This window comes from Phytophthora parasitica, assembly GCF_000247585.1.
Source record: "Phytophthora parasitica INRA-310 unplaced genomic scaffold supercont2.16, whole genome shotgun sequence".
NCBI lineage: Eukaryota > Oomycota > Peronosporomycetes > Peronosporales > Peronosporaceae > Phytophthora > Phytophthora nicotianae.
The window spans coordinates 842,334-865,870 of NW_008649002.1; the positions used below are offsets into that span (position 1 = coordinate 842,334).

At 54.2% G+C, this 23,537-nt stretch overlaps 14 protein-coding genes across 14 annotated transcripts; 8 read left to right on the forward strand and 6 right to left on the reverse strand.

Annotated features, from left to right (window-relative positions):
• Positions 1-106: 106 nt before the first annotated feature.
• On the reverse strand, positions 107-385 carry PPTG_22430 (hypothetical protein; the record flags this gene model as incomplete). Its single annotated transcript, XM_008903840.1, has 1 exon — positions 107-385. The coding sequence occupies one exon, from the start codon at positions 383-385 to the stop codon at positions 107-109; it is 279 nt and encodes a 92-aa protein (XP_008902088.1).
• Positions 204-2,448, forward strand: PPTG_08921 (hypothetical protein). Its single transcript, XM_008903669.1, has one exon. The coding sequence runs from the start codon at positions 884-886 to the stop codon at positions 2,216-2,218; it is 1,335 nt and encodes a 444-aa protein (XP_008901917.1). The 5' UTR covers positions 204-883; the 3' UTR covers positions 2,219-2,448.
• Positions 2,449-2,742: 294 nt separating this feature from the next.
• On the forward strand, positions 2,743-4,135 carry PPTG_08922 (hypothetical protein). Its single transcript, XM_008903670.1, has 2 exons — positions 2,743-2,906; positions 2,984-4,135. Exons 1-2 carry the CDS (start codon positions 2,790-2,792, stop codon positions 4,007-4,009), a joined length of 1,143 nt encoding a protein of 380 aa, XP_008901918.1. The 5' UTR covers positions 2,743-2,789; the 3' UTR covers positions 4,010-4,135.
• Positions 4,136-4,475: 340 nt separating this feature from the next.
• PPTG_08923 (hypothetical protein) lies at positions 4,476-6,586 on the reverse strand. The gene has a single exon (XM_008903671.1). It carries the CDS (start codon positions 6,425-6,427, stop codon positions 4,685-4,687), a length of 1,743 nt encoding a protein of 580 aa, XP_008901919.1. The 5' UTR covers positions 6,428-6,586; the 3' UTR covers positions 4,476-4,684.
• PPTG_22431 (hypothetical protein) lies at positions 5,531-7,224 on the forward strand. Its single transcript, XM_008903841.1, has one exon. It carries the CDS (start codon positions 6,587-6,589, stop codon positions 7,007-7,009), a length of 423 nt encoding a protein of 140 aa, XP_008902089.1. The 5' UTR covers positions 5,531-6,586; the 3' UTR covers positions 7,010-7,224.
• A 556-nt stretch (positions 7,225-7,780) lies between these two features.
• On the forward strand, positions 7,781-10,261 carry PPTG_08924 (hypothetical protein). Its single transcript, XM_008903672.1, has one exon. It carries the CDS (start codon positions 7,785-7,787, stop codon positions 10,014-10,016), a length of 2,232 nt encoding a protein of 743 aa, XP_008901920.1. The 5' UTR covers positions 7,781-7,784; the 3' UTR covers positions 10,017-10,261.
• PPTG_08925 (hypothetical protein) lies at positions 9,259-10,830 on the reverse strand. The gene has a single exon (XM_008903673.1). It carries the CDS (start codon positions 10,781-10,783, stop codon positions 10,103-10,105), a length of 681 nt encoding a protein of 226 aa, XP_008901921.1. The 5' UTR covers positions 10,784-10,830; the 3' UTR covers positions 9,259-10,102.
• A 277-nt stretch (positions 10,831-11,107) lies between these two features.
• PPTG_08926 (hypothetical protein) lies at positions 11,108-14,798 on the reverse strand. Its single transcript, XM_008903674.1, has one exon. The coding sequence runs from the start codon at positions 14,692-14,694 to the stop codon at positions 11,410-11,412; it is 3,285 nt and encodes a 1,094-aa protein (XP_008901922.1). The 5' UTR covers positions 14,695-14,798; the 3' UTR covers positions 11,108-11,409.
• A 123-nt stretch (positions 14,799-14,921) lies between these two features.
• PPTG_08927 (hypothetical protein) lies at positions 14,922-16,648 on the forward strand. Its single transcript, XM_008903675.1, has 6 exons — positions 14,922-14,951; positions 15,029-15,447; positions 15,513-15,645; positions 15,717-15,815; positions 15,902-16,255; positions 16,335-16,648. The coding sequence occupies exons 1-6, from the start codon at positions 14,949-14,951 to the stop codon at positions 16,515-16,517; spliced, it is 1,191 nt and encodes a 396-aa protein (XP_008901923.1). The 5' UTR covers positions 14,922-14,948; the 3' UTR covers positions 16,518-16,648.
• PPTG_08928 (hypothetical protein) lies at positions 16,600-17,793 on the forward strand. The gene is made up of 3 exons (XM_008903676.1): positions 16,600-16,810; positions 16,867-17,047; positions 17,108-17,793. The coding sequence occupies exons 1-3, from the start codon at positions 16,662-16,664 to the stop codon at positions 17,555-17,557; spliced, it is 780 nt and encodes a 259-aa protein (XP_008901924.1). The 5' UTR covers positions 16,600-16,661; the 3' UTR covers positions 17,558-17,793.
• Positions 17,588-19,634, reverse strand: PPTG_08929 (CAMK/CAMKL/AMPK protein kinase). The gene is made up of 6 exons (XM_008903677.1): positions 19,522-19,634; positions 19,388-19,433; positions 19,139-19,316; positions 18,996-19,060; positions 18,804-18,901; positions 17,588-18,734 (listed from the first exon to the last, which is right to left on the reverse strand). The coding sequence occupies exons 1-6, from the start codon at positions 19,535-19,537 to the stop codon at positions 17,743-17,745; spliced, it is 1,395 nt and encodes a 464-aa protein (XP_008901925.1). The 5' UTR covers positions 19,538-19,634; the 3' UTR covers positions 17,588-17,742.
• A 108-nt stretch (positions 19,635-19,742) lies between these two features.
• On the reverse strand, positions 19,743-22,774 carry PPTG_08931 (hypothetical protein). Its single transcript, XM_008903679.1, has 4 exons — positions 22,212-22,774; positions 21,837-22,137; positions 21,597-21,773; positions 19,743-21,521 (listed from the first exon to the last, which is right to left on the reverse strand). Exons 1-4 carry the CDS (start codon positions 22,670-22,672, stop codon positions 21,267-21,269), a joined length of 1,194 nt encoding a protein of 397 aa, XP_008901927.1. The 5' UTR covers positions 22,673-22,774; the 3' UTR covers positions 19,743-21,266.
• Positions 19,773-21,601, forward strand: PPTG_08930 (hypothetical protein). The gene is made up of 2 exons (XM_008903678.1): positions 19,773-21,216; positions 21,296-21,601. The coding sequence occupies exon 1, from the start codon at positions 19,810-19,812 to the stop codon at positions 20,989-20,991; it is 1,182 nt and encodes a 393-aa protein (XP_008901926.1). The 5' UTR covers positions 19,773-19,809; the 3' UTR covers positions 20,992-21,216; positions 21,296-21,601.
• An 85-nt stretch (positions 22,775-22,859) lies between the features above and the next one.
• PPTG_08932 (hypothetical protein) lies at positions 22,860-23,525 on the forward strand. The gene has a single exon (XM_008903680.1). It carries the CDS (start codon positions 22,873-22,875, stop codon positions 23,404-23,406), a length of 534 nt encoding a protein of 177 aa, XP_008901928.1. The 5' UTR covers positions 22,860-22,872; the 3' UTR covers positions 23,407-23,525.
• Positions 23,526-23,537: the final 12 nt, after the last annotated feature.

The following is a 23,537-nucleotide window of genomic DNA, read 5'->3' on the forward strand; positions in this document are numbered from 1 at the left end:
TTGGCAGCTCTGGCGCCGCCGCGCTCAGGACAATCGACAGCTTTGTCTTCCTCAGCGCTTCGGCTGTATCGCGATCCGAAAGATGCAGAATCCGTACCTCGGCGCATCACGATGGCAAGTGAATGCCCAAAGCGGAACGCGTGCATTGCCTGCGCGCGTTGGCAGGCCAGCCGGTCGGCAGCCGCGGGGCCTTACCGGAAGCTTGGACAAGTTGTCCAGAACAACTGACGAACGCCGAGACCATTCTTGCTGCGACACCGCCTCCCGTTAGGCGCGTCGCTGGGTGGCAGTCGATTGGAGCTCGGCGCCGCCGCGGCAGGCAGGCGTGAAGGCATCCGGAATCTGTTATTTGCATAGCTCCGGCCAACACGCCGGTCCGTAGCATGGCGTGACTGCACGAAGCGGCTCTGGTCTACAGGCACTATCGTGTCAACAAACGGTGGTGTTGGTGCCGAAACGGGCCGCCACTGTCGTTGCCGTCGAGAGACTCGGCGGTGCTCCGCTGACGAGGAGTGCAGCGTTGGTTATGTCGGCGAACAGCTCCTTCCCGTGGACACTTCCACGTCACTGAGGAGGACACTTGCCTCGTCTGAATGCCGATCTCTACGCTCGCGCCGCTTTGATTGCAGAGACGGCGGAGGATATTGCGCGCTTTGCTGATGCCTTATGCCCGTGCTTGCATTACGAGGCTCAAGAGCAACATTAGAGATCCGGAGTTAGGCAACATCGCACTCATCAGAACGGGTCGCGTTATCTGCAATGGCGCTCGCAGCTCCACTTCACGTCGGGCAGTTGAGCTTTTGCCGAGTAGAGCACAAGCGTCGACCCCGTCCAAGGACCAAGCTAAGCTGGCGCACCCGTAGCAAGAGAGAGAAACAAATTGATGAGCTTCATTGAGATGCTGTCTGCCGCGAGTCCCCGTTCTTCGTCCTCTTCGCAGTCCCAGGCGCCGTCGCAGTGGATGGCGCCGCCCGCTGCGTCCTGGACGCGTGAGGAGATCAGTATGATCCAGGAGATGTTCCTCTCGGACGAGAAGGCCATTCAAATCCGAGATATCTCCATTAGCGGCGGCAAGCTGCCTGTTACAGACGACCCGCTCGCCATCTCCGTGGAACAGGGTGCAGACGCCACCAGTATGCTACTGTCCCCTATTGGAGCGGACGATGCATTCCTGCAACAGTTCATGGTAGACGAGAAGGACGCCATGGCTGCCTTCTTCCTCGAGGCCATCGACCCGTTCCAAGCTGTCCCTGTAGCCTCGGACAACGTACAGCAGCAGGTCGTTGCCGCGCCGTCGGCTGTGTCCGGGCCTTGTGACGGACGACCGATCGAGCACGTGCTGGCCAAGTTACGTGCGAAGGTGAACGACCTCAACCGCATCTACTACTCGCGCTGCATGAACACGTCCGGTGCTGACGACTCTAGCATCAACAAAGTCAAACTCGTACTCGCGATCGAGAGGCTGCAGCGTGTTATCCAGGGTCTCTCCAAGGAGAACGCCCAGCTTAAGGCGGACACGACGAGCTGTGCGCAACGTAGCGAGTTGCTTTTGCGAGACAGTGACAAGAGTCAGGTCAACTTGGAACACTTGAGCCAATCCATTGATGAGTCTACCTGTGCAACGGCTATGGAGGAGGGAATGAATGTGGCTCTCAACTACTCCATGGACGGTGAGGTGCTCAAGGACCACCAGGACGAGCACGGCTGGGGCTACAAGAGTGTGGTGACCCAGAACGGGGTATTCTCGTACATTCTGAAGAAGGAGTACCCGAAGGAGGTGAACATGCACGAGGTGATGCAGAAGACGTGGGCCAATGTGAGCAGCTCCGAGAACCTGTCGTGCATTTACTACGGCTCCATCAAGGCGCAACTCGTCAAGAAGGTGGGCACAGAGACTGTTGTTATGTATGATATGACCAACCACGACGCAACACGCGTAGACCGCGTTGTTTCTGTGCTGTTCCGCAAGAAGTTGTCCAACGGATTTCTGCTGGGCGCACGCTCGATCAACGTGGCACCAACTACCGACAACGTGCGCCGCATGGACTGCACAATGTGGCAGCGGTACGAGTGTAAAGAAGACGGCGGGTTCTCCGTCACCTCGGGCGGTCTGTTGTCGTACCCGTCGCGCGCGGATATCGATTTTATGGCGGTGGAGATCCTGTGTCTTCACTGGCGGTGGGAGAACCGCGTCGTTGGCGCGCAGTGGACGATGTAAGTGAAAACGCTGGCTGGTCACGGCGGCGAAGATCATGTGTGTACAATGAGTGTGCCATGTGAAGAAGAGAACGGAGACGTTGAACCGTGCAAGAAGTCACAGTAGCAACAACACCCACAACTGGGTACTCGCTAATTTATTGCTAGCGGTAATGAGAAAATATACTAGCATTTTGTTCAGCATTCGCCTTGCGCTGATTTTTTACTGAGCTGTTGGGTTTGTACCGGATAGAGCTTGGGTCAATCGATGATGGTACACCGGAACGTTGACCTTCTGGCTTTTGATCAGCAAACAAGTTGCAAGACGTCCGTTGCGTGATCTTTAAACAACAACTTAAAATTAAGGTCTTTATAAAATTGTTTTTATGACCAAAATGTGACAGTCGCATTTCTCCTGATTAGAACCGCTTCAAACTTTGGTGGTCGTCATCTCTTGTGCATTGTTTAGATGCCATCTTTCCGTCACGTCTATAACAGTTTGACTATGTTGTGAGCTGAAAAGACTGCTTCATAATTTGTAATTTCCTGGGAAGAAGAACGTTCAGCACAGCAAAACACAGCATTTTGGTCCAATGGAGCTCCCCGACCTCACCAGCGACTTGACCAGCGATCTCCAAGAGGTTCTTGCCGCCGCTGACCAGCGCACCAAGAGCCGACTACGCGCTAAGCGCTTGTATTACAAGAAGCGGGTGCGAGCAGGTCGCTAATTAGTAGCGTTAAGTGATCCCTTGCAAACTGATGGTCTGTGCTGTCTCTCTCTGGATAGAATCTGCTGGACGATCTCCAGCGAGATGTCGACGCCCTGGAGGCCGAATACGAGCGTCTACTGGCTGTCCATCATCAGCGAGATGCGCAGCCGACGCCTGAGGCCGTCAAGCTGGACCCCAGCGGCGCCGTCCACCGCGCGTACGTGCAGTTGTCACAGGTGAAGAGCGCGCTGTCCAAGGAAAACGTGGAGCTCAAGCGACTGCACGCCAACTACCAGGAAATGGAGAGACAGATTACGCAGTTAGCAGCCGCCCAGCAGAAGGCCCTGAGGCTGGCGGAAGAGGAGCAGGAACACAAGAGGAGGAACCCCATGATCCAGGTGAACCCGTTGACACAGGACCAGTGCGCGGAGATCGCGCGGAAGTCCTATCTAGAGATTAAGGCGTTCCGGGAGAGTGACACGTGCTTCTCCACAGGAACGAGCGTGCTGGGCTGGCGAGATCGACACGTTCTGCGCCAAAACAAGCTCATGTTCTCGCTCGAGAAGACGTTCCAGGGCCGGGCAACCGACATGATGGCGAGGAATATCTGGGAGATCCTGTCGCTGCCTGAGCCCATTGTGATCATGCGTCCTCGAGATGCGAAAGTGCATTTCCACGTCGTGCAGAGGCTGAACGAGGACGCCGTCGTGTACTACTACACGCTGGAGCGCGAGGACACGGACGTTCGAGTCCGAGCATTCATCTTGGCCATGCGCGTGGATCTCGGAGAGGACGGGTGTATGGTGATTCTGCGCAACTTGGATCCTAAGACCTATCTACAGCACGATGGAGACTGCACAGCACCTGTACGTCGAGGACGTCGGAAGGTGGAGCCGCACAAAGAGAATTTCTGGCTGGATGTGTTTGTGTGGAGCTTCTACGAGTACGCGGGCGAGCAGCTGGACGACTGTAAACAGACTTTTGGTGGAGAAATTCAAGGCACAACACTCGCGAGTCCAGGATGGTGGTCGATTGAAATATTAGAGATGGCTCTGCGCATGGAAAGCAGAGGGGCTGGCTCTCGGGGACTACTGCGATGGTAGCACAGTGGAAAGGTATGCAATATTTGTTTATCGATAATGTAGCAGTCTTATACAAGTTGTTGGTTTCGAAGGCAAAAGGGTATAACTAGCGTTTAATGGAATACGATACGTATCATGCCATCAAACTGTCGATGCTCATTGCAGAAGCCACATCCTGTGATCCTTTTGAGCGATCATGCGTCACACGTGATGCTGCGCCGACAGTAGCGCGCCGTGTTTCATATGGATGGGTGAGTCAGCGGCGCAGCGTGATTTAAGCAGCTCCTTTTCATGCTTCGCTGATGCACTCGATCCTGGTCAGGAATCCCCAGGATACAAAAAGCAGAGAGTTCTGACTTCAAAGTTTAGCAGTGAGCGTGAGCGGCATTGATTCCATGTACTCGGTGGTGGCGGCAGTCTCGAGATTTTATCAACTGCAGTCTTGCATGGGAATGTACCTGTGTCCTCTGCCTAAATTTCAAGGACTAGTGTACGAGAAGCAAACTTGACTTCGATTTCAGTGTAACTCATTTTGCCGCTGCCGGCGTTATTTGTTGCGTCTTAAGACGCCTTAACTACTACCTAGTCTAACCTACTTCTTACTAACGCGCGTTAGTCGCGACTGTATCCGCTGCCCTGAGGTGCGGATGAACTACTATCCTACCTGGTTAAATATGTTCCATCTATACTGAAGCGTTAAAGCAGCCAGTGTTTGCTCTGGCCGACGGCGTCCTGCCATCGCACCGCACCAGCGACGAACTCGGTGGCCAGACGATGTAGAACGTGCTCGGACTTGTGCTGGGTCGAAGCCCCCACGATCACCTCGCACACTGGTTGAGCGTACTCATCGTACTTGTCCAACAGCATGAACCATGCCAGCACAGGGAGGTAAGCCTCCTCACCGGCTGCGAAGGCCTTCTGGCCTGTCGAGAGCGGCACGGAGCGCATGCTCACGAGGTATCCACCGTCGATCTGGCCTCGAGCGAGCACCACGATGCTGTGTACCACAGGCGCGTCGTGGGTCGGTGCGATACCGACACGCACGACTACACAGTCATCGTTGATGGTCTGCAGTACAGCCAGGTCCTTGGTGAGGGGGAAGAGCTTCTGGAAAGCCTCCAGCACAGTCAACAGGTTCCACGTGTTGAAGACGAGCTCGCCTGACACGATGCCGGGGAAGTCCTGGGTCATCATCAGCTCGAGTGAACTCTCGCCGTCTGACTTGGTGACCTCGCGTTTGTCTTCACGCCAGCCTAGAATTGAGGTGGCGGCGGAGTCGGCGGGCTTCTGCTGAGCCTTGAGGGCCATGATGTCACCGTAGCTGTCCTTGACCCAGTTGAAGGCCGCGTCGCTGGTCAAGGGCTCTGAAAAGAGGACCCGGAGGTACGACGGAACAGCTTCTGTCTCGAGACAGTAGCCACCACTGGGGATGTCTAGCTCGCACGACTCGATGGCCATGCGTTTGCTGTCCGAAGCGGCCTCGTCAGTCTCCACACGTTTGCGCTTGAGACTCTTCTTGGCTCCAGCTGCCGTCAGGGATAACGTGGCATCAATGACCAGCTCAGCCTGCATCGCCTGCAGGGCGCTGTTCAGAGAGTCCATCTGGTCAAGCTGTTCCTCAAGATACCGTTTCTCGTCGCGAAGCTCGTCCACTGCCTTAGCAAGATCCAGGTACGTGGAGCTACCGGGGATACTGTAGCCCAGCTCGCCGTCAACGCACTCACGAGGCATCACGTCTTCAACCATCCTCCGGTGTGGGAGCACCTCCTTGGGGGCGGCATTGGCGTCGCGCTGCGCCGTCAGCTCAGCACGTTGGCGTTCCAGAGCCGCGACCGAGTCGCGCATGTCACGTACACGGTCCTTAGCGGCGTTCGTCCGTCGTCGTTCATTGGCGTTGTGTCGTTCGCGGCGTTGCTTGGCTGAGAACTGAGACGTGCGTCCGCCACGTTGGGCCATAAGAGACGGCACGGCGGTGCTCGTCGAGGCCGTGGATACCGGTCGTGACGCCGAGATGGTCGTGTTGGTGAACACAGCTGCGGGGAAGGCGGCGACCTCCTCGAGCACCTCGGGGTCTTGGCTCTGCTTCATCTTGATGACATCTTGGTCTGCTATCTCATCCTGACCATTTGGCAGCGGGTAGATCTGCTGTTGCGCGCCAGCCGGCGTGTCATGTCCATTGCTCACGTCAAGTACATTGTCGAGATCACACTTGAGCAGTACGTCCGGATTCGGGTCAGCCGTGGCGAGCGGGAACTCAAGCAAGTCCAGCAGCAGAGAGTTGGCGCGGCTTGGGCGCGGCTCAGTGCTGCTCGACTGGGTGAAGTCGTTGGAGGGCGAGCAGGACTGCTGCTGAGCCGGAGCCTCCTTGTCTTTGGAGGGCGTGACCGGCATGTTCAGGTCCACATATATAGGTGGAATGTAGCGGTGCGGGTAGCTCATTCGGCCTGCTACGGATCAAACCTGTGTCTAAGCTAGAGTGCAATTCGTACTTCAGGGCGTTCCTGTGCGTTTGCGCTCTGCGAGGAAAAGTTTCAACTGACACGGCCGCTCGATGGACTGCAAGGCCCGAAGTGAGCGAGCTGGTCCCGTGGCTCATCTATGGCCAAGAAAAGGAGCGCAACGGCAAAGCCGGAACGCATTGCTGACAGCGATCTGAGCCGCTTGGATACACCTTGGTGTCGCGGCACCAGTTGGCCCCAACCGGCTGGTGTTCACGCGCGGCGAGCGGATACAAGCCCAGTTGAGTTCGGTGCGGACGCGAGAGCGGGAATATCTTGGCGCTGGTCGGAGGTGTCGCTGCAGAGCTCTGTATTTTGTAGCGCTGCATTGGCCCTCAGCAACAATTACGTCCACGTCGCGGTGTCTCTGCCGAACATCGTTGCCCCCCAGCTGCGAGGATCTGCCAGATCCGGAGCGCCGCCCGAGGTCCCACGTGACCTTCGCGCCGACGCCGTCGCTGCACTGGCACTGCTGCTTCAAGGCAATCGGTGGGGATCGGCTTGCTCTCACTGCGAGTCATAGGCTACGAGTCGGAGCATGAGCAAGTCCTGCAAGACGTTTGAAAGTCTCGCGCAACTTTTTGAAGGAGGGTTCACGAGTGGTATCCAAGATGTGACGCGAGGTCCCACTTTTGGTGACAGTTTCTGGGCCGAATCTGATGGATTCCGGCCTCATCGCCCTACAAAAACCAAGTCACTATTTTGAAAATACAAAATTTAAGTCAGTTTGAAAGCATATGGTGGATGCAGCAGGTGCGCCGCTTAAAGGACGTGTTTAGTCCGATCCTGCGCTGCCATTGGCCGGTTGAGCTGTTACAGCCGTTACCCTCAAAAGTCTCTTTGCTTGTCAACCGCGACGCTGTTGAAGTGAATCCGAGAGCCATGGACACTAACGCTGCGACGCAAGCTCCATCTCGGTGGAGACATCCCCGCAGCAGCAGTAAATAAGGTGGCGTCTCCCACGCTGTTGGTTCAGAACTTCATCACTCGTTGTTGTCCAGTCCCGTTGTCTTTGAAGAGTTTGAATATGTACGGGGGGTTGATTGAGCACTCTGCCAATACGTTTGCGCACGAATGCAGTTTGTACCTTCAAAGCGCACGAAGCCGCTTGCATCCTCCGAGAGTCATCGCCGTGAAAAGTTAAGACGAAAATGAATTCAGTGTGGCCTCAACCACGCAGCTACATGCAGATACTCCGTTAGAAGCAGTAGTACGTGTGCATCCGTTGCTGCCTTCGATCAAAAATACATCTCGACGTGGCTGTTACCTAATCGGTCATGTATCCGCTAGTAGATGTAATGGCCACTTCTACATACACTCTAGAGGCACGTAGCTCTTCGGAGCGGATGCCGTCGCTACGTGCACTCTTGCTGAACAACGGAGACGACGATGCTCCGCTAGAGCTGGCGCTGCTGCAACTGTGGGCTGCTCCCGACCCCGAACGCATTCCAACGGAATTGCTGGCCTTGGACGACAAATGCTGGCGACGTCTAGGCCTTTTGCTCTTTGCATCCGACAGCTCGCTTGTGCTCGTTCTCGTGGCGGCGTTGGAGCGTGTGGCGACCGCGCCGTCAAGATCAAGCGACCAATTCTTTCGACGCATGTGGCAATCGCAGTGGCGAGAGCATTTGCGTGAGAAGGTGGTGGACTGTCACGCGCGACTCGAAAGGGAAGGCATTCGGTCGGGGCGGACCGACTCGCTCTTTGAGGTCGATCTGGTCGCACCCCGGCTAGTACAAATCCTGATCACGAGTCTCCGAGTGACGTTGACATCTTTTTATGACGACCACCCCAAGGACCAGATTGACGAGACCAAGAATGGAGGCAACGATGCCCCCAAGGTGATGGAGGTGGTGGACCTGTTGTTGTCTCTGTCCACGACTGTCGAATGGACGCCTGCAATCGCTCGGACTGCGGCGATGGGACTACAGACTTTACTCTCTCTAAAGCCGCATCCTTTCAGTGGGCTCATGACGACGCACGTCTGTAGATCGGCAGCCTTACAGCACTACGTCACCTGGCTGCTTGGTGACGATAGATGCGCCCCTACTGCATGTCTTACGTCGCCTTCAGACCCAGAGACGCAACCAAGTAGTACCGCAACAAAGCAACGTGGTTGTCAGCATGAATGCGATCCCATTTACCTTGAGCTGCTTGTTGCAGCGGCAGCCGTGGCATGTCCCGACGCGAACAAACGCCGAGGTGCGAGATCTTCTGTCTTCGATGACACGGCAGCGATGTTACAGATCTGTACTCTCGGAGTCGCGAGCGTGGACTCGAACGTCCAATACTCTTCCTTGCGCTTGCTGTGCTCGCTTCTTGTCCTCGATGACGCCTCGTCGAGCGCTCTAAGCAGCGCCGTTCGTCTATCGGGCATCCTTATCTCGATCTCTTGGCTTTTGAGCCACACAGTCTCGCACATCGCAGCCATGGCAGCGACAACACTGGAGCTGATAATCCGACACTCTCCTCCTAGTGATATCTTGCGAGCTGTGATCGAACAGGGCTGTGTCCTTATTTATCGCACGCTCTTGTCGGCATCCAGTAGTGCCAACACCCCTGCTGTAGCTGCGAGTTGTCGGAGTCTATTGAATTGGGTGACGGAGGAGGTGGCGTGGCAATCCGGTGTCGTTGCTGCGAGTGTGCAGTCGATCCTGAGCTCCACCAACATCTTACTGCAGAAGAATATCGTGCTTACATTGCAGATCTTGGCTCAACGCAATGCAGCAATCCGCGAGGCTCTGGAAGATCAAGACTTTCGAACGGATGCGTTGGTGACGGCAATCCAAGCGGACGACGAGGCGGGTCTAGCAGTCTCGCTACTGTCCATTTGCTTAAACTGTAGCGATAAATGTTCAACCCTGAAGATCGAAGCGAGGGACTGTAATGTCTTCCAAACCGACAACAACGAGAGAGAAGGGGAAGAAAAGACTCCTGATAGTACCGATGATCAAGACTTTATTATCCAACTCCGCTGTGCAGACGGAGAGTTTGTCAAAGCTACTGCAGCATTGTTGCGCGAACATAGTAACCTGCTTCGTGGATGGAAAGCCGACAACCGTCACGATCCAGAGGGTAATAACTCCATTATCATCGCCAGACTCAGCAAGTTCCGGGCATCCAGTGTCCAGTACTTTGTAGACCTTCTACCAATGCCCCAACAGGACGCAGTGAATGCTCTAACGGAGCTCCAAAGCTTCCCAATGTTACGGGAACTGCTCCATCTGGCTAACACTGTTGGGTCTGCCAAGTGTTGGCACACGACGACGTCTGCGATGTGCCGGATGATGACAGTCTCCAACTGGTTGGACATTTTCCAGTTCGCTTCGAATGAGGTTCGTCACCCCACACTTGTACTACGCTGCATTCACTTTGGTCTCCAGCTCCACAGTTCGTTAGGCCCACGCAGCACTACACCACAACCAGACACACAGAAACAAATCGACCCAGTGGAGCAGGAGCGCGCAGACTTGGCCGCAGCACTCAGAACGGCAGCTATTCAGATGAGCGAAGAGCTCTTCGTAGGCTGAAAGAAGTTCCTGATAGCAATAATACATGAATTCCAAGCCCGGAAGCACTTCTCAAGTCGCAGAAGACATCGTTGTTACACACAAGTCTACTTGAACAGTCCTGCCACTGCGTCGTATGTACTATTCCAAAGCTTTGCAACTGACGTGGAAGCTTCTGCCGCTGTTTTCTCGTCAATGTCGACGCCCACATGCACGTTCTGGTCCAGTCGTTGCTGTCGTCTCCGCGCGAGTCTCGAAGCTCCAGGCGATTCCTGCTCTTTTTGTGGTGTCTCCTTTTGTCGATTGGCCTCAGCCACTAGCAGCTCCAGTCTCGCGCCCATCTCGCTCTCTAGGATCTTCGTAAGCTCCACCAAACGGTCTTCTAACCACACCACTTGCCCTTCCAAATACTCGAAACGAGCCTCCATTTCTCTCTCCTCCTGTAATTGTAGCTCCTTTTGCTTGGCCTCTTTGGCACGCGCACTGGCAGCTGAGCGCGAGTACTCGAGCGATGCGACACCCAGCGCCACAGAGAAGATGAGCAGCTCACCTACCAAGTCCGCGCCTTGCTCTACTGCTTGATCGGCCGGCAGGGGCTTGATGGTGTAGTTGGAGATACCTCGAAAGCCCATGTGCAGCTTCATGCTCAGTCGGTGCTGCTGCTGACCCAATTGTCCACACACGGAGTTCAGCAGTGGATGCACCTTGGAGCGTGACTTGACCACACGCGCTAGGGGCTTCGTCAGCGTGCGGGCCACCAGGCCGCCCAGCTTGATCATAGGCAGCATGGCTGCTATGCTTAGTATCTGAAGCCGCAAATTGTAAATGCTTTGCGTGGACAATTTGATGCTCACAGTTTGGTCCAGTGACAAGACATCTTCTAAATTAGGTCATCTCAAATGACATATTCTAAAAGTGGTCCACTCAAATGATATTTTTCTAAATTAGGTCCACCCAAATGGTATTTTCTAAATTAGGTCCACTCAAAATGATATCCTTTAAATTAGTCCACTTAAATGACATCTTCTAAATCTGTTTAGTTGCAAATGACTTAAATTTGGACCGCTCAAAAGACGTCGTCTAAATTTGCTCCGCTCGTGATACCTCAAAAATGGAATCAAAAACACCTTTATTTGTCAAATATCTAGCAGCGAAGATGTTGGTCGTCGCTGTGGGTTACTATCCCAATTTTCTGTTGCATTCCCGTGGCAGAGCTTTTGACGACGACGCAGTTGTACAACCCTTCGCTTGTTTGTTTTTGTGTGTTTCTAAACAGTTGTATTGCTTGCCTCGGCCCGCCTCGCATGTATCGGGAAACGACCAACGCAGCGCCGCCCTCTTTGTCTTGTCTCGTTCGATGGGTACCCGCAGACTCCGTGGCTCCGAATCGACAACAGCGGATATTTCGACTGGCTTACACCTCCGAGTCGATGAGGATCCACTTGATACGGCGGAAACACTTACGCACAATCTCCTCCAGTTCACCGTATCGTCCGCTGTACATGAGCAAGTTGTGCATCAAACGAAGGCGATCGCCCACGTGCCGCAGACGCTTCTTGATCTGATTCAACTGCGACGTACCGAGACCCTGAGGAATCAGATTCTCCACCACCGTGCGGAACACGTAGCCGTCGAGTGGATCAGTCAATGCCACACGCAGACGCAGCTCTTCTGGTGCGTTCTCTCCCAGTTCATTCAGCTTGGCTTCGTATGTCTGAAGCAAGGCCGACACCTTCTCCCAAGCCTCTTCTTGTCCAGGAAGAGGAGCCAGCTCCGATCCATGAGCGTATTCAGGGTGGAACTTCTCCCGACCAACAACACGCAGCAGCATGTTGAACAGAGCAAGTTGCAGCGCGATATTGTCACCAGGTTTGTGATGGAACTCCTTCAGTAGCGCCTCCAAGATCCAGAAGATTCCCAGCGCTTCGGAAGGATCGTCACGACACTCCCACACCAGCTTAGCGACCGATACATCCACTGCCAGACTGTACTCAGGCTTCGTCAAGCCAAAGTGCGTCATCCACTCCACCGATTTGGTCAAATACGACTCCTGTTGCTTGGGCGAAGACGGCGTAGCGTCCTGAATCATGTACTCGTGCAGCGGGTGCGTCACAATACGCTGCATGATGTCTCCCGTCACATTATTCGACAGCAATTTGTGCAGAGCGATGGTCGGATACAGCGACTTGCGGCCCGTGACGTCCGGCAGTAGACCACGCATCAAGAACTGGATACGCGACCACGACAGACCAGCGAACAGAATGTTTCCCTGTCTGTCCAAGCCACGACGACCAGCACGACCAGCCATCTGCTGCACCATGAGCGAAGTCAGGACGTCGTCCGCGGTGTCCTCACAGAAGCAGCACGTTCGGAACGGCATGTTGACACCGTAAGCCAGTGAGTCATCCGAGAACACGACAGCCAGTCGACCAGCTTGAGCAAGAGCCTGTACGATACGCAAATACGCAGCCGGCAGATTCTGGTTGTAGATAGCGATACCACGACGCAGCGAGCGCACCAGAGCGTGTCCGTCGTCTGAGTCCTCCGACAATTCACGACGCAGTTGCCACTTGATCTCCTTAAACTCCGTAGCAGTGAGACGAGATCCAGCGGGAGTCAACACGAAGTCCGGGTGCGGCGCGTAGATGTCCGGAGGCGGCTTCTCCTCGAACGCCTGTGCCTCCCGGTCGTCTTCTTCCTTGCCCTTGGCCTTCACCTTGGCTTCACGTTTCTTCATCGTCGCTTGATTCTTCTCCCACTCAGCGTATTCAAGCTGCACCTTTTCACGGAAGTTCGGGTACTTGGCGATCTCAGCTGCTTCAATGGATGCCAGAAGCTGGTTGAATAGCTGACGACAACGAACAGAATCGAGCTGGAACGCAATGGCAGGAACGAGATTCTTGGCGCAGAGCTGGTTCACAAGAGCGTAGACATCCACCGCGCTGGTAGGGTTCGTGTCGCGCGGGTCGTGAAGCTCCACTGTGACGTCCTGCAGACTGGCTGGCGGCGCGAAGAAGTCGAGAAGCGACTGAGTGGCCTTGGGTTCCTTGGAAGCGAGGTCTTCCAAGCGCTTCTTGATCTTGTCTTCGTACTTCTTGGACTCCATCAACGTGATACGATGAGTGCGTTTACCCAGATCCACAACGAACTCTTCGTCGTCCTCGTCGTCCTTCTTGGACTTCTTGTCCTTCTTGGACTTCTTGTCCTTCTTCGACTTCTTCTCCTTTTTACTCGAACTGGCTGGAGCAGCCTCGACTGCAGTCTCGTCTTCCAGCTCGAAGAATTTGTGCGGATCAACGTCCTCGATCAGCTCCGCAGAGTAAAACTTCTCCATCGCCTGCCACAGAGCGAACGCATCACGAGGCGTGAAGGCCAGATCGCCAGCGTCGAAACCGATAGTCGTAAGGTATTCCAACGTCACACCAGCACATGGGTGCAAGTACACCATCTCCTGCTTCTTGTTGGCGTTCTCCTCCTTGGCTTCTTCCTCGTACCAGATAATACGCTGAAGATTGATAAAGCGGCCCTTGTATTCGAGCAGATGCACGTCACGCGCATGGTGGGACTCCCACCAGCTCTTAAGCTTCTCAGCGTTACCGATAGTAGCAGATAGAGCCAGGAAGGGACACGTCACGGCCTTAACGATACGTTCCAAGGCGTCTCCTTCAGGTCCGTTCAAGTCGTGGACTTCATCGTACACTGCGTACTGGAAGTCGTAGCCAATGTCCACAAGTGTCGACTCGACAGCGCGTGGCGTGCCGACAGCGATCCGGAATCCAGGAGGGAGGAAGACTGTGCCTTCGGTGATGAGGGCGACGGATCCCTTGACCATGGCTTGGAACAGAGCTGCCACCTGCCACGCCAGAGGGTCAGTGGGGACGATGAACAGCACCTTACCGCCCACCACTGACACGTACGACGAGAGCACCGTCTTGCCGGAACTGGTGGGGGCACACACGATAACCGAGTGGTTCTGGTCGATGTGAGTCAGTACAGTGCGTTGCCAGTCGTCCAGGATGAATTTGTTCATGTGGTGCATGTTCAGAGGCGGCAGGCGGTCCGACATCTCGGTCAGTTGCCACTCGATGAGGTCCTTGCCAGCCAGATACTCGTTGACGATCTTGACGTACTTGCGGTATTTTTTGTGCACGGCGTTGAGCTCCACGAGCAGCTTGGCGTCTTCTTCTTCGTCCATTTTCTTCTGTTTCTCGTGTTTCTTACGGCCGTCGGGGCCCAGAGCTGAGCGTTCAGGCATGAGTTTAGTACGCTGGATCTCCCAGAGCGTGTCCACAGCGTCTGTGTACTCCTTCTTCTTGCAGCAGTCGCGTAAGATCTCGTAGAGCTGCTTCAGGCGACCCGTGGGGGTCACCATCTTCATGTCCAGCAGATTCTTAGACTTCTTGACATTTGCCAGCTTCTCCTCGTCTACTTTGCTCTGTTTCTGAGCCTTGTCCTTGGCCAACTGCATGCGGATCAGATCCGCCTTCTTCAGTTTGCCACTACCTGCCCCCTTCTTGTCTTCTTTAGGCGCGTTCTTCTTATCCTGAAGAGCCTGCGCCTCCTCCTCCTGTTCTTCCGGCCACAAATTGCGCGGGTTGAACGGGTTGGTAGGCGCCAGATCGCGTAGGATCACGGGCATGCGGTCGGGCCAGACCTTCTGCCAGTTGACGTCGTACATATCTGACTTCTTGTCCCCCATGGCGGCTGCAGTCTCAGGATTCCGCTGCTTGTTGCCTTGTACCCGCCTGAGTGAGGGAATGCGGTCGTTTCGTGGTCGCACCAACCGTTCAAGGGCCAGGCCCATCTCCCACTAAGCATACAAACACCAAGGCATCACACGTCGCAGAGGTATCTTGGCGTGGACTACATCATATAATGTGACCCACATACAACGATGTTTAAGCACGCCCATTTTATTGGCCGTGACTTGCTTCACTTGCGAATTGGCTCACAATGGTGCGGCCCAACTCTCCCAGTAAATGCTAGAGATCGCTGTCTATAGCTAACTAAACGCTGTCTATCTGATGCCACAGAACCGTCTTCGGATGCTGAGCGGCTCGTCAGCCACCCGCAATGCGGTGGCGCTGGCAGCGGCTGGAGCCTTTGGTCTCCTTGGTGGCGGCCTTTCGTCGCAGGCAGAGCTGTCAACTGCGCTAACTGACGCCGGCAAGGAGGCAGTAGTAAAGGACAAGAAGGGCGAGTGGTATCCGAACACGACGACCAAGCACTGGCACTTCTACAAGGGCAAGATGAACCCCAGCGCCGCCAAGTCCATGAAGCTCTTCAAGGTGGCCGACACGCCCATCGCAGACGAGATCGCCAACTATTTGGGCGTCGAACTCAACGATATGGAAGTCAAGAATTTCAATGACGGAGAGACCAGTATCATCGTCAAGGAAAATGTACGCGGCAAACGCGTCTACATCGTGAGCTCCACGACCACAGTGGATCGGTAAGGCTGTCTACATGTTCAAGAGCCAGAAAGAGACCTAACTATTGTTGTACCTGCTATTGCAGTCTAATGGAGTTGTTGCTGGCCATCTCTGCTATGCGTCGAGCCTCAGCCAAGAGCATCACAGCTGTGATCCCGTTCTACGGATACGCGCGCATGGATCTCATGCACAAGGGCCGCGAACCAATCGCTGCTGCGGTGAGCACTGGAGATGCACAAGTTGTATCTAGAGACAGGGTACTCACTGAGCACTTGGTTTTACTGCTCAGGACATTGCTCGTATGCTGGAGACCATGGGCGTGGACCACGTTGTGTCGGTAGACCTCCACAGTGCGCAGATCGAGGGATTCTTCAAGCCGCAGATCCCGGTACGGTAACGCAATCGTTGCGTAGTGACTTAATTGACGGAGTGTTCACTGCGTCAACTGTTGCTTACTGGGATGAATGAGAACAGGTTGACAACCTCCAGGCCTTCCCTGTCGGTGCCGTGTACTTTTCGGAGCAGAGTGTCGGTGACCCGATTGTTGTGGCTCCGCATTCGGCTGCTGTAAACCGCGCGGTTATATTCAGGGACACTCTATCGCGGACTCTTGACGAGTTTGTACCATTGGCGTTCGTAATCCGCAAGCATCAGCTTGATGAGGACCAACCTGGTGAGCTGGTGGGCGATGTGAAGGGCAAAGACTGCATCGTGGTGGACAACCTAGTGGACACTGGTTCGACGTTGGTGAAGACTGCCAAGGTGTTGAAGGCTAATGGAGCCAAGACCGTCTCGGCTTTTGCTGTGCATGCCCGTTATTCCGCTCAGGTACGTTTTGTCTGCATTTTTTGCATTGCTGTGGCTGTATTGAAGATGTCGGAACTAATGTGTTACCATTCATAACTAGGCCATGGAAACGCTGCAGAACTGCAAGGAGCTGGACAAACTAGTGACCACCAACACGATCCCCGTACACCTGAGTGAGGTTTCACCCAAGATCGTGACGCTGTCGGTGGCTCCCTTCATCGCCGAGGTCATTTCGTGCATCCACACGAAGAGCTCCATCATCCAGGTATCGAAGACCAAGTAGGGCAGTCGAAGCTGGACAGAGTGGGTTAGGTAGCGGCTTTTTATTGGTCGGAAGTAATTTCATCCAATTAGCAGCAACAACTGTCCATTTTCTGTCCCAACAAACGTCATTTCACAATACGCTGAAGAGTTTCTTATTGCCACCATGATGGCCGAGGACAAGAAGCCGCAGGAGGAGCTCGAGTTCATTAGCGTCGAGCCGGAAACACAGCCGACTAATGTCCCCGCATCGACCGAAAGATCCACAAACGCCAAGGCGGCCGCCAGTCCAAAAGCTAGCGACAAAGAGGCGCTGTACGTGGTAATCGCCGCGAGTTTTTCAGTGTTTTTGACTGACATTTTGTATGCAGACTCACATCCATGCGGAAGGTGGTGACGAGTGCCAAGCACCCAGTAGCTGCCTTCTTTCACTTGTTCTTCAAGGGCCTGGCATTGCTGCTGTATCTGTTCGGCAGTATCTTCATCAGCAACTTTGTCTTCATCTTTGTGGTCTGCATCTTACTATTGGCCTTCGACTTCTGGACGGTCAAGGTACGAATAGGAGAGATCTCTACTGAAGTATAAGTGGATGCCTTACTATTACTATTGCAGAATGTGACGGGTCGATTGCTCGTGGGTCTGCGCTGGTGGAACAAGATCAACGAGGACGGCACGAGCGAGTGGGTCTTTGAGTCCCACGAGGACATGACGGAGATCGACCCGCTGGACTCGCGTGTCTTCTGGACGGGACTCTACGGCGCTCCAGCTCTGTGGGTCATGCTGCTCATCATCGCTGTGCTCAAATTCAACGTGGAATGGGCTCTCATCGTCGTGGTCGCTGTGGCTCTTAGCGGTGCCAATATCATCGGCTACACGAGATGCAAGAAGGATGCCAAGCAGAAAATGCAGTCGCTGATGTCCCAAGGCGCTTTGGGCGCCTTCAGCTCGTCCGCCGGCTCTTCAATCATGTCCACTATCGGTGGATTGGCGCTTGGTGGAGGCCTCAGTGGCCTTGGCAATGTAGCAGCCAAGAAACCTACCAAGACTGAAGTCGTCGTCTAAGGGAAGACACTGCACTAACCTCAACAAAGACTCGAGTTGTCAATAGCGTATTGTATGTGTATTTCTCACTAGAGCAAGAAACATGAAGAAGAGAAATCAGTCAAGAGGTTTACGACCTCTTTGGTGCTGTCCAATGTCTGAGATCAGCACTAACGCATACTTGCTATCATCTCTCTTGGAGGCTTTTAGCTGCTGCCAGAGTCGGCGATCAAATCCTTCATCTGCTCGTTCAACTGCGTGTAGAACTTGTGGTACTCGAAAATGTCGCCCTTACCACGACGTACTTCCACCAGGTGGAGACTGTCCGCGAGCATGAAGATCTGGATCACCACTCCAACTGCGCCCTTGGGGGTCTGCAACACAGCCTTCACCTTGGACGAGTTCTCCACGTTGATCTCGCAGTGGAGACTCTCCAAGTGGCCCGTCAGGCGAGTCATGATGCTCGCCGCCGGGATGGTTGACGTGAACTGTGTCGACCGCTTCACTCGCTTCTCGTCGTTGCTCTGGAACATGCGATTCAACGCCATGCCGCCGCACATGTTGATCAAGTCGAACGCGTTCATCACCTTCAGGCCGCCGTCCTGTTTGTCCTTCTTGCCAGAGTTGATCTCGTCCTGATGCTCCAAGATAGCGGCGTCCAGATCAGCCTGGCTCGGCTTAATGGTCATGTGGTCCACTGGGCTCGGCACTGGAGCAGCAGCCAACTCCTCACTAATTGTGCCAGGACCAGCAGCCGGAGCCACCTGCTCGTCAGCACCGTTAGCGTTGACAAACCACTCATCACACAGGATCTCCTTGATCGTAATACGCGTCTCCGGATCAGGCACCAGGATGCGATTCAGCAGCGCTTTGACACGCGGAGTGAACCAGCTTGGGTACGAGAACTCAGCCTTCTGGATCTTGCGGAACAGCGCCGACATCGTGGGCTCATCGAACGGCAGGAAACCAGCCAGCAGCACGTACAGGATCACTCCCATAGACCACACATCAGCAGCACGTCCGTCGTAGCCCTTGTCGGCAAGGACTTCAGGGGCCACGTAGTTGGGTGTACCACATGTCGTGTGCAGCAGCGACGCACGAGAGCTCTCCGGGCCGTCCGGACCGCCGCCTTCGTACAGTGCAGAGAGACCGAAGTCGGAAATCTTCAGGTCTCCATTCTCATCCAGTAGCAGGTTCTCTGTAGGCAAAATTTAGTCAATTAAGGGTAACAAGGTCTCGCAGTACAGGTAGAATGCAGAAGACAGACCCGGCTTCAGGTCGCGGTGGCACACGCCGTTTTCGTGGCAGTACTGGACGCCATCCACGAGCTGGCGGAAGTAGAAGCGCGCCGTCTCCTCGCTAAACCTGTAGTCATAGTCATAAAACGAAGAATGAGTCAGCAATGTATCCTGCACCATCTCATGCACGCTCTTTATGCGATCTTTGCTTGAAGACGTGCCTTCCTTCGCTCACGATCTTGTCAAACAGCTCGCCGCCCGTGATCAGCTCCAGCACGATGAAGATCTACAACCAGCAATACGAACCAAGTCAAAATCCATCCACTGTTGCCCCCCTTTCCTGATATTGCAGCTAGCGACGGACCTTCGTGCGACTGGCCAGCACTTCCTTAAGCACCACGACGTGCTTGTGGCGCACCATCTTCATAATGGAGATCTCCTTCTTGATCTGCGCTCCCATGTTCTGCTTTTGGATCTTTTCCTTGTCCAGCACTTTGATGGCCACGCGCTCGTCCGTCTCCGTGTTCACCGCATATTTCACTCTACAGGTACAAGCGCAGGTAAACCTCTAGGCATACTTTATGGTAATACGATAGCAGAGGGTTGAACTCACTTTCCGAAGGTTCCTTCACCTAGGGTCTTGCCAATCTCGTACTTGCCTGTGCAGCAGAGACAATGGCAACAAGCAATCGAGTGTCAGTATAGTAAGTGTGAGTGACTAGTACTAAGAGGCCGATGCCCACGTACCAACTTTCTTGACCATATTCGCAGACAGCGGCAACTAACGCTCCCTCCCTCTGACGATCAGATCCACAGCCTTCTTCTCCCTTTGACCGTTTGGAGCTTTTCGACGGGATTTTCGTTTCGTGGTGTGGCGCACATAGGTAGTGTATGACACACCACGTTTACGCTCCAAATTTGATCCCTTTTCAGCCAATCTTCGGCAGCCTAATATTCGTACTTAATAATACTGGGTGCATTTGTACATTCAGAGAACATGCACTTCAGACAACATCTTCACATACAGGGATAGCCATGGAGCTGCCGGAACTTGAGCCGCTGGACGATGCGCCGCCCGCGCTGGAAGCGCCTGCTCTGCCTATGATCCCCGTAACAATTTTGTCTGGTTTCTTGGGTGCAGGCAAGACGACGCTGCTCAGATTCATCCTATCCGCATCTCACGGCAAGCGCATTGCTGTGATTGAGAATGAGTTTGGTGAGGAGATCGGCGTCGAGAGTCTCGTAGCTAAAGATGGCGCGGGTGGCGACGTGATGGACGGATTCTACGAGCTCAGCAATGGCTGCGTGTGCTGCTCAGTGCGCGACGACCTGGTGAATACGCTGGAGAAGCTACTGGAACGTCGAGATCGTTTCGATTACATCGTGGTGGAGACCACGGGCATGGCAGACCCTGGTAAAGTGGCCAGCGTCTTCTGGGTGGACGACGAGCTTGAAGGACGAATCTTCCTGGACGGGATCGTCACTCTCGTGGACTCCCCACGCCTCAACTTCCATCTGAATCATCCAGACACACAGCGAGAGGCGGCAGCTCAACTGGCCTACGCAGACCGGATCCTGCTGAACAAGGGCGACCTCGTGCCCGACAAGGAGCAGAGACTGGAGATCGAGCAAACGGTGACACAAGTCAACGGCATGGCCAGCGTCCGATGGACCGAGAGATCCAGAGTCAACCTGGACGACATTCTCAACATTAAGAGCTTCACGACCAGTAGAGCCGAGCAGGTGGAGAAGGAGTTGAACACATTGTTAGCTGAAGGTAAAGAGGAGGGCCATGACCACGATAACTGCAACGACGAAAGCCATGACCATGCGACCCACACAGGAGGCATGCAGACCACGTGCGTGAGGATTCGAGATGGACCCCTGGACCAGGAAAAACTCGAGAGGTGGCTAGGAGAACTTTTGTGGGAGCAGGATGAAGATGTAGACGCGGAGATTAAGCCAGGCTCTGAAGCTGCCACGCGCCAGAAACTGTTCCGCGTCAAGGGCGTGGTGGCGATTGCGGGCGAGACCAACAAGTTCATTCTGCAGGCTGTGCACGAGTTGTTCGAAGTGTATGCGTCAGAAGAACGCTGGACGGAAGACGAGCTCAACAGCAAAGACAGCCGCGTAACGCAGGTGGTTTTCATCGGTCTTCATCTGCGTAAGGGCGAGCTGGAGGTGGGTCTGAGGAGCTGTGTCGTCACCGATAACTAGGTGCTGGTGAGTAGACTTTTCATTATTCCAATCAATATCTTGCTCTGCAGACTCGATTGCAAGTCTTGTTCCAGGTAACCTAGACTTGCAAGACCTCACCATGATCGGCAATGGGCAAGGTACAAACGGCCTAGCACGATCAATCGCTGTCTAAAGTGGTCTGGGATCTCTACCATTCGGAGATCGACCACAGTAAAAGTACCACACAATGCCAGTATCAACAAGGTACAGCAAAATGCGGAGATTCTGCATAATAGCTCATCCCAGCATTGTGGTCATAACGACGGTGCTGCCTGCGTTGAAGACGCTCTCGACCGCGGCGGTGCGACCACGACGACCGAAATGTCGTTCCCTCCACTCTGCACTTTCTTCTGCTGTTGCTGCTGCTTCTTCATCTGCATCATACGTTCTCGAATACTCGACTTGGCGTGGCCAGGCTTCGCAGCCTTGCGGATCTCTGAAGCCTTCAGGACGTCTAGTTGCGCACTGCCGCTCAGTTTTTCCTTGACCAGCGCCAGAAACTCGTCGTTCTGTCATCAAAAATCCACAAATTGACCCATTAGAACTCAAGCTAGAAACCCTAGACAGTTAAGAGACTACGCTACCCCAATGACTCGGCGTGTGTGTTGGCAGGTACGTCGTGTAGCTGCCTTGCACTCGACAACCTTGCAGTTAAGGAAGGCTGCCATTTCGTCAAAGAACGAGGTGCGAGTCTCCAGCACAAATTTGCGGAGATGCTCGCGCTCCATCCGGATGACACACTTGGTCACATACAATCCAGCCTATGCAGTGATAATTCCATTAGTTAGACGTCCAGTAACCAGCTTTAGCGAAGTATGGCGTACCACGCTGACAATCTGTGCGTTCTTCTCGGTCGTACTCGTGGCCAGTAGCGGTCGCAAAAACTCCTCGTTGGCTCCTGCTAGCAGCGTCGTGTCCAGCACTTCTCTCGCCAAGTCCCTTAGAAACTGCTTCTCAGAGCATGCACGGTTCAGCAGTACCGGAACAATAGCATCCAAATGGGCAGCTGTGTCGGTCTTGAGTCCGAGCATCAGATCCTGCACGCACAGCAGCGCGTTACGAGCCATAGCTGAGCGCAAACTCGATGCTGCGGGTAATACCAGCAACTTCAGCACATCATTGTTTCTACATCAATAGCAGGAACAGTCACAGTGTCAGTCTAGTACGTTTAGAAGAGCTGAGAGCAATCGTTCCCTCACAACTGACGTCGAGCCGCGTCCTGGTGATGCTTGGTAAAGCTGCGGAGCGAGTCCAGCGCCTCAAACTCGTGACCCCAAGCCACGTCATCATCCGTAGTAGTAGTTATTGTTATCTGCTGCTTGTGTTGCAGTAGTTGGTCCAGTTTTTCAGCGTCCGAGGCTACGTCCTCGCTCTCTAGCAGTTCCTCTCGCGTCTTGACCGTCACAAGGAAGAGTTCGCCTTCAGGAGCTCCATCCAGATTTTTCTCCTTCTCTTCAACTGGCGACTGTTGTTTCTGCTCTCCAACTGTAGATGACGAGTGTTCTTCCGCTGAGGATGCCGATGAGCGGCGTCGCTTGATTGGCGCAACTCCGAGAACTGGAGCTGCATGCTGCTGGACGGTCTCATCACGCTGGAGCTGCTGCTCATAATCCGACGGTTGGCTGCGTTTGCGGGTGGGTTGTAGGGTCTCGGAGGCCATGGCGCAGCGCCGCAGAGCCGCGCACAGGATATTCACGCACGTCGCCAGGCTGGCTGGCAGTGCGACGGACGATGGAGCGCTGACTACCGTCGCTGATTACTAAGGAGCATTTGTGACGGACTATTTTCTTTTCACAAATTTTGTGCCAAGTTGAAGTACCATTTGAAATGAACAAAAGAAATGGTCCATTTCATTTACTCATGACGTTCGAGTCGCATTTGTTCGCGTCGGCCTTGGGCGCGTTGGTGCCGTCGTTCATGCTGATCCTGCAGATGGAGAAGCAGTGGGCGCGAGAGCTCCCTCCACAGTGTAGTGGCGTGTTGGACAGCGCCTTTTGGCTGCTTCCTGACGCCATTTTTCCGCATTTGGAGTGTCTGGGAGTGGTGGGGAGAGCGTTGTACGTGGACTTTTACGCCTTCGATCTGATTCTCTTCCCGCTCATCTACTCGACAGCGTTACTGGGAGTTTTGCGTCGTCTGTGGCCCGATCGCCAATTGGTCTGGACGTTGCCAGTGCTTGCGGCGAGTTGCGATGTGGTGGAGAACGTGTCCATTTTAAAGCTGTTGAGACTCTTCCCCGAACGATGGGAGACGCTCGAGAACGTCGTAAGTGTCATCACCCGAACCAAGTGGGTTGCTGTGCTGTCGGCTATCGCATTTGTGGTCGCTGGGGTACTGAAATTGATGGCAGGGAGAGCTGATACCACGTCGACGAAGAGCGGCAAGGGCGAGTAAGAAAAGTAGGGGTCGTAGTGCAATTTAAGGTTTGTATTCGTGTCAATGTAATTGCGAACTCGAAAGTCGGGTCAACTGCTTCCAGTAGATCGTTGAGTGATGCCGTTATGTCTTGTTGCCATGTTTAAACA